The 7,838-nt window shown below is 43.5% G+C and overlaps 1 protein-coding gene across 1 annotated transcript; it reads right to left on the bottom strand.

Moving 5' to 3' along the window:
* Positions 1 to 276: 276 nt before the first annotated feature.
* On the bottom strand, positions 277 to 7,619 carry RPL8 (ribosomal protein L8). The gene is made up of 6 exons (XM_045002689.1): positions 7,478 to 7,619; positions 7,031 to 7,172; positions 4,893 to 5,034; positions 3,315 to 3,533; positions 962 to 1,077; positions 277 to 479 (listed from the first exon to the last, which is right to left on the bottom strand). The coding sequence occupies exons 2-6, from the start codon at positions 7,166 to 7,168 to the stop codon at positions 321 to 323; spliced, it is 774 nt and encodes a 257-aa protein (XP_044858624.1). The 5' UTR covers positions 7,169 to 7,172; positions 7,478 to 7,619; the 3' UTR covers positions 277 to 320.
* Positions 7,620 to 7,838: the final 219 nt, after the last annotated feature.

Genomic DNA, 7,838 nt, shown 5'->3' with positions numbered 1-7,838 from the left:
AGGCCACCCATTCATCTCCCAGGGCTTCACTTGGTCACCCACCATACTGTTACCACCTCCCACTTACCACTAGGTGATAGCATCAATCTCATCTTCACCCCTTAGTGAATCTGATCTGAACAGCTTCTAAAACTTATTCTTAGTCTCAGGCTATTCGATTGCAACTAAAGGCCCATTTATGCCTTCAATGAAGGCAAGAGTTTCATGATCCTTCCTCACTAATAGAGTCCTGAGAAGCTGCTATTACTCCTTCACAAAGTTTACACAAGACAGGTGTGGGGTTTTTAAGCCTTTTATTGTGTAAACTGTATTGAGGGACATTAGTTCTCCTTCTCCTGCACGGTCTTGGTTCCACGCAGTCTACCAGTACGACGGGCAGCAATGAGACCGACCTTGCGACCAGCTGGAGCATCTCTCCTGATGGTTGAAGGCTTACCAATATGCTGATGGTTACCACCACCAAAGGGATGTTCTACAGGCTATAAAGAAAGTCACCACGGTCAAAAATGTATACAAAAGTATGTTCCAAGTTAAATAAATTAAACTTAACACTCAAACCAAGGTAAGTGTGCAATAGAACTTATTTTATACCTTCTCTCATTACTTTATATAAAGGAATAATTTTACTTACCGCACTACAGCAGATGTTTACAACTGCAGAACAATACATGCATTTTCTAGGCAGTTTAGATGGTCTAAACTTAACAGTTCTTGCCAAAAGTACCACTGAATTGTGAATGAGACAATTAAGCCCTTACATGAACTATGGAAGGACAAAAAGGACAGGAGTACTTGTGGCACCTTAGAGACTAACATTTATTTCAGCATAAGCTTTCGTGAAATAAATCTGTTAGTCTCTAAGGTGCCACAAGTGCTCCTGTCCTTTTTGCGGATACAGACTAACACGACTGCTACTCTGAAACCTATGGAAGGACACACATTTGAAAGCTGAGACACTTACATTCATAGCCACACCACGGACACGTGGCCAGCAATTTCGCTTTGCCTTGTATTTGTGATAGGCACGACCTGCCTTTAGGATAGGCTTGTCAATACGACCTCCACCAGCAACAATACCTGAAATTCAATTAAAAATACAAAATAATTTATTGGGAGTTAAGCTTTTATGGTCATCACATATTTTGAAAGCTTTGACTCATGCAGTGAAGTCTGGCTAAAATGATTAGCAAATGGCTGTGTTAGTGATGGGATATTTAAATGGAAGTACCAATTCTTAAGGAGGAAAGGAAAAATGGACTATTCAGATTTTAAACTGTTTTAGAAATCTTGTCTAGCTAGTTAATCTATGAAAGTGAGTCACAAATGTACAATTGTCCACACAAGCATTTCACAGCCAGGACAAAAGTGAATATGAATTGCTTCATGAAGGTTAGATATTGTGAAACTACATTCTTGCAAACAGGTATTCTAGTATCTGTATACATTGAAGGTGGGGTGCAAAGGAAGAGTTCTTAATTTTAATCTCTATGTAATTGCTAACTCTTCTCCTTTTAATAGTGAGACTAGATCACATAAAATGGTCCAGAATACTAGATTATTAGGTATACTTCCCAGAATTGCTTGTACAATGCCGACACAGCTGAGTGGAGCAATGAGATGTGACCACCTTTCACTTAAAACACACATCATCACACTGAAAGATCAGGAGAAACAGATAGGGTCTACTGGGTTTTAGCTTCAACACTCTCATCATAACTTAGACTTGTCACTCTGGCAACAGCTTCTTCAGATATGTAATGAATTAACTATGAAAATTATAGTAGCCTGTATAATTTGCATATTCCATCTTTTTATATTGCTTCCCCCCTTATTCTGTACCACAAGTGTTTGTGTTAACAAATGCAGCAGTTGTCAAAGCTCCCTGTGCACCAGATGGAGGGTTACCAACACTCCAGGATTCTCCTGGAATCTCTAGAAATTAAAGATTATGTGATGAAGCCTCCAGGACTATGTCCAATCAAAATTAGCAACCCTACCCAGCTGTGGCAGAGAGGAAATGTACAGGGAAGTAACTAGTTTGCTACTGAAGTCCAAAAACTGGCTATTGGTAAGATGGCATCTGTCATTCTAAACCAAAGTTTTAAAAACAATTTTCTGCTAGTTTCACACAGCACCTGCCACTGAAGATGAGTAGCCCTATAATAGCTTAGGACAAGTAATACTGTATCCTCATGCAACTTCAAGAAAGCAGTTAGTACTGTTCCTCAACTTTCTTGTATGGGCAACTGCCTCTGGACTTTAAGCTGAAGCCAGAGCCCTGCCACCCAGGGCTAAAGCATGTAACTTAACTTTGCAGGGCCCAAACAGTGCTTGAACTCAATTCAGCTTTTAGACTGGACACCCCAGCAGTCATCCCAACTTCTGCAAGTAGTACACCTCTACCCTGGTATAACACCACCCGATATAACACAAATTCGGATATAATGCAGTAAAGCAGTGCTCCCAGGGGGGGGGGGGGGGGCTCCAGCAGATCAAATCAAGTTCAATATAACACCGTTTCACCTATAACATGGTAAGATTTTTGGCTCCTGAGGACAGCATTATATCAAGGTAGAGATGTACCACAAGATATAGTAATCATATTGTCAAATCTGCTGTGTATGTCATCTAATACAGAGCACCTGCAACAGCAGTGTCTCCACCCCCTGATGGGGCTCTGGCTTTAGACTGACTCAAAAGGAAGCATGCCACCTCTTGAACACAAATACTGTTTCCTACAGAACTGATGTTTTCCTTGTAAGTCTCCCAAGCAAGGGTAGCAGAATTGCATCCTTTCATCAACTGATCAGCTCTCTCCACACGTGTTATGATCTCTGTGGAACTGGAGTTTATCATCATCTACCTTTGAACTCTAATTCCAAGCCTACAGACATCAGTAAAACTACTTAAATCCAACACAATCAATTCCCACTACCTCACCATGTTATCCCATATCAGTAAGTTCCTTGGGGGCTGAGAATGTCTCTTGTATAATGTCTAACATGGTGGAGATTAAGCTTTATGATACTGTACAAGTTATTTGTAGTAAGACCCACATTAAAGTATGTTAAACTCCCACATACACACAATTTAGTCACATACACCTATATCACATTAGGTGATTTTGGGTCCAATGTGTAAAGTTAGCTTTCAAAGATGCAAAGCTCAAGTTGCAAGTCCACAAAGCACACCACAACCTAGATCACCAGTGTTTGAGGTATTAAGCACTGAGCCTATTTGCTACCACATCTTTCACTAGAGTTTGGACACCATTAAGATACAATACACAAATTGACCCGTCACTTGTGACTTACCAACAACAGCTCTGTTTGCAGAAGAGATCACCTTCTTAGAACCAGAAGGCAGCTTCACTCTGGTTTTCTTGGTTTCAGGATTGTGGGAGATAACGGTGGCATAGTTTCCAGAAGCACGGGCCAATTTACCACGGTCACCAGGCTTCTCTTCAAGGCAACAGACAATGGTTCCTTCTGGCATAGTGCCAACAGGTAGGACATTTCCAATGTTAAGCTGAGCTGAAAAAACAGATCAATTTAGTTATCTGTAGATGCACAACATAAGAATGGCCATAGTGGGTCAGACCAAAGGTCCATCAAGCCCAGTATCCTGTCTTCTGACAGTGGCCAATGCCAGGTGCCCCAGAGGGAATTTTTGAACCATAACTAATCTTCAAAAATCCAGAAATATGTCTAGCCATCTTCATGTACAATATACAGACTAAAACTGGAAATACAGATGATCTTAAACTATATCACTAGAAGCATTTATATGACAACTAATATGGTGCTATCTGGGTACACTTCCCCTCTCCCCCTCAACAGAGTGACTTTAGAGCAACTGGTCAGTCAAATGGAGTCTAAGGAATAGTTTGACAAAAGCCTGGACCCCAAAAAAAAAAATGCATCTTGTATTGTCTTATTATAAATTTGTAATTAGTTACACATTCCAAAATTTGTTAGATGGTGAAATGTTTCCAGCTCCATATAAAAACAGTAGTTTGCAAACAGCTAGTGAAGGCCAGTGCATTAAACATAACTTTTAGAAAACTTAAGGTTCATAAGGACATGCAGTAAAGTTCTCAAGACGTGCAGATCAGATTGCATCGTGAGTCTAATCCAGTGGTTCTAAACCTTTCCAGACTATTGTACCCTGTTCAGGAGTCTGATTTGTCTTGTATACCCCCAAGTTACCCCTCACTTAAACTACTCGCTTAGACAATCAGGCATAAAAATACAACTGTCACTGAAAAATTGCTTACTTTCTCATTTTTACTATATAATTATAAAACACCAATTGGAATATAAATATTGTACTTCTATTTCAGTGTATAGTACAGGGGTAGGCAACCTATGGCACGTGTGCCAAAGGCGGCACGCGAGCTGGTTTTCAGTGGCACTCACACTGCCCAGGTCCTGGCCACCGGTCCGGGGGGGCCCTGCATTTTAATTTAATTTTAAATGAAGCTTCTTAAACATTTTAAAAACCTTATTTACTTTACATACAGCAATAGTTTAATTATATATTATAGACTTACAGAAAGAGCCCTTCTAAAAACGTTAATGTATGACTGGCACGTGAAACCTTAAATTAGAGTGAATAAATGAAGACTTGGCACACCGCTTCTGAAAGGTTGCCGACCCCTGGTATAGTACATAGAGCAGTATTAAAAAAAAAAAATCATCATTGTCTATATGAAATGTTAGTACTGACTGCTGGTGCTTTTTATGTAGCCTGTTGTAAAACTAGGCAAATATCTAAATGAGTAGAGATGTACTCCTTGGAAGACCTCTGCATACCCCTGGTTGAGAACCACTGGTCTAAACTACACACCTCTGGAGGCCATTTAAACATGACTAGCTGCATTCTTAACTCACCTTTCTTGCCACAGTAAACAAATTGGCCAGTATGAATGCCTTCAGCTGCAATGAACAACTCTGTTCTTTTCTTAAACCTGTATGGATCACGAAATGCAACCTTGGCAAGGGGAGCACCTCGGCCAGGATCATGAATGATATCCTGATGTGATAAAAAGCATATTTAGAAACATCCATGTCATCATTTATTCAGATTAGTGATAAATGCATAAACTTGTAGCAAATACACCTCTACCCTGATTTAATGCGACCCGATATAACACAGTAAAGCAGCGCTCTGAGGGGGCGGGGCTGCACACTCCGGTGGATCATAGCGAGTTCGATATAACGTGGTTTCACCTATAACATGTAAGATTTTTTGGCTCCTGAGGACAGCGTTATATCAGGGTAGAGGTGTATTTATCAACCTAACAAGCTCTTAAGACAAATAGTTTAAACATTATTCAAACTCCTCCAAAAAGTTAGTATGGTACCCATCTTTACTCAAATGTACTCCCAGTCTTTCACTCGATCTTAACTTAGAGTGATGGTTAAGTTCACTTCTGCAAGATGGCCAGATCAAAAAAACTAGCTGTAACAGTTCTCAGTTAAATATACTACTACATGCTAATCGCACTTAGTGCCCTTATTTAATCCCTGCAGACCTTCCAAACTTAGGCATTTGGCTTTCACTAACACTAATTTAATAAGATGCTTATGCATATTAATTGCAACCTATCAAAAAGCTATTTTGAGAACCATTTAAAAAGAGAGGAACTTCTCCAACTGCTCTCCCAGTAACTCCTCACAACCCACGTCTATCAGGGTTTCAGAACTGCCAAATTTATTTAGCTGTTGTAGATGCATGTTTGGTAGTTAGACTGCCCCTCCTTTCCTCCAACTGTATCACACTGATTTGTTGCACCCATTCTGAAATTAGATTGTATGATGTTTAGACAGATCCTCTGAGCAGCAATCAATGTCACCTAACAAGTTCTATTCCTCTAAAAGGCTTTCAAATTGATTTCAGACCAACTCCCTTCTAGCCTGACAACCATCTGAAGTGTCAAACTAAAAGTGGTATTTTTTTCTAAGAAGCTTAAAGGAATTAATTGTTAAAAAAAAAATTCAGCTAATGTGTGGGAGGCAGCATGACTATGCTGGCATACACTAGAAAATTAGATTGACCCAGCTACATCACTCAGGTGTGAAAAAATCCATACCCCATGAGCAATGTTATTAAAGTAACCTAACTCCTTGTGTAGGCTGCACTAGGTCAATGGAAGTATTCTTTCATCCACCTACCTGCTCCCTTGAATCCTCCTATCACTGTAGTGTCTACGCTGAAGCACTACACCAGCGTAAGTGTAGACTTTCCCTTAGCCATCTGGGAGTCAGCTGTGGGGGTCTACTTCCAGCTCTGGCACCAGCTTATTGGGAGACACGGGGCCAGCATAGATTTAAAAAAATGTGCAAGTGTTGCATTGATTAACCCTCAAATTTGAGCAATAAAGGGTACTGCTTTAATTATACAGAATCAGGAACAAATTCATCTTTAACTTTGATATCAACTTCAGTTTTATAAGTAGGTCAACATCAGGTACCACATTAAATATCTCTCTATATATTCTTTTAAAAGGGAGCGGATGCTAGTATTTACATACATCCACCTGCAAGTACTTTGTTGTGCATTAAAGTTTTTCCCTTAATTGCTTTTGGTTTGCTCAGTGAGCAGATGAAGAAAATATTGTCTATTTGCCACTAGTTCAAAGTTGAGCCTGGCAATTGAAAAGGTATGAAAGCTTTATTTCCCTCCCCTAGTTTATCAAAAAACAGGCGTGAATGACACAATTGTGTCCTTAACAATTAGAGTGTGTGAAGCTGGAGTTTCAAAGCTTGGGAAAAGGCAGGTACCTCTCTAATGACATGCGAAGGGCTCCTAGGAAGGTTGGGCCTGCACTGCCATGGAAATCATCTCTACGGGAAAGGTGGTTTGGTGGCAAATCCTGTTTTAATGGTTCTCAGCCGACGTGACTCAAGGTCTTTACCAACAGAACAAGCCTAAAGTAACGGCAGGCGGTTGCCATTTGCTGACTTGAACAGCGATTAAAACCGAGTTTCAATCAATCCACCTCGAGCAATGCGGGGCCCCGACCCACCTTGACGATGCCTTTGATGTATCCGTGTCTCTCGGCGAAGTCGATCGCCCGCAGCTTGGCGGGGCCCTTCCGGTGCTTCACGTGGGCTCGGAACACAGACCCGGCGCCCTTCCGCTGGCCCCTGATCACGCGCCCCATGGTGCTGAGGGGAGAACGGACCCGGCTCGCGACCAACTAGAGACTCCGCGCGCGCGCCCGCGCCCCTGCCCGAACCCAACCGCCGCCGCCTCGCGCCCCGCTGCTCCTTCCCGCCATGGGGGCCGGGCCGAGGCGAGGAGGCCCCAGCCGCCGGCCGCGATTCGGACCGATGGGCCCCGCCCAGCCCCACCGCCCGAGACCCGCGCAAACCCCCCCCCCCCAAGGGCGCAGGGAATGGCCGAGTTAAGGCCGGGGTTCCCCGGATGGGGGCGGATGGACCCGGCTCCCGCGGCGTCACCCCGCTCCTACCTCCGCCGGTGCCTACTTCAGAAAGGAAGAAGGAAGGACGATGAGGGGGTCACGGCAGCACTAAACCCTTCCGGGGCAAGGAACGGGCTGTGCGCGGTGACGTCATGTCGCTTGGCTTCCCGGGTGACGTAGTCCCATCGCCTTCGCTTCTAGTAGAACACCAAGCCCGGGGGTGAGGGGCGGGGCGGGGCGGGGCGCGAGACGAGGCCGGGCTCGTGCTTGGGCCCAGTGACGCTGAGGGAAGGGGCGTGTCTGTGAGTGCCGCCCTCCCGGGAGCCAGGGCCCTGCGGCGTGGCGCGGCTCCGCAAATCAGCAACCGCCGCAGTGACGCTCTAGCGTGTAACCGCCCCGCCCACCTGCC

This window comes from Mauremys mutica, chromosome 1 (genome assembly GCF_020497125.1).
Source record: "Mauremys mutica isolate MM-2020 ecotype Southern chromosome 1, ASM2049712v1, whole genome shotgun sequence".
NCBI classification, from domain to species: Eukaryota; Metazoa; Chordata; order Testudines; family Geoemydidae; genus Mauremys; species Mauremys mutica.
The sequence above is the reverse complement of the archived record's forward strand: the minus strand, read 5'-3'. Positions and strand labels throughout refer to the sequence as shown.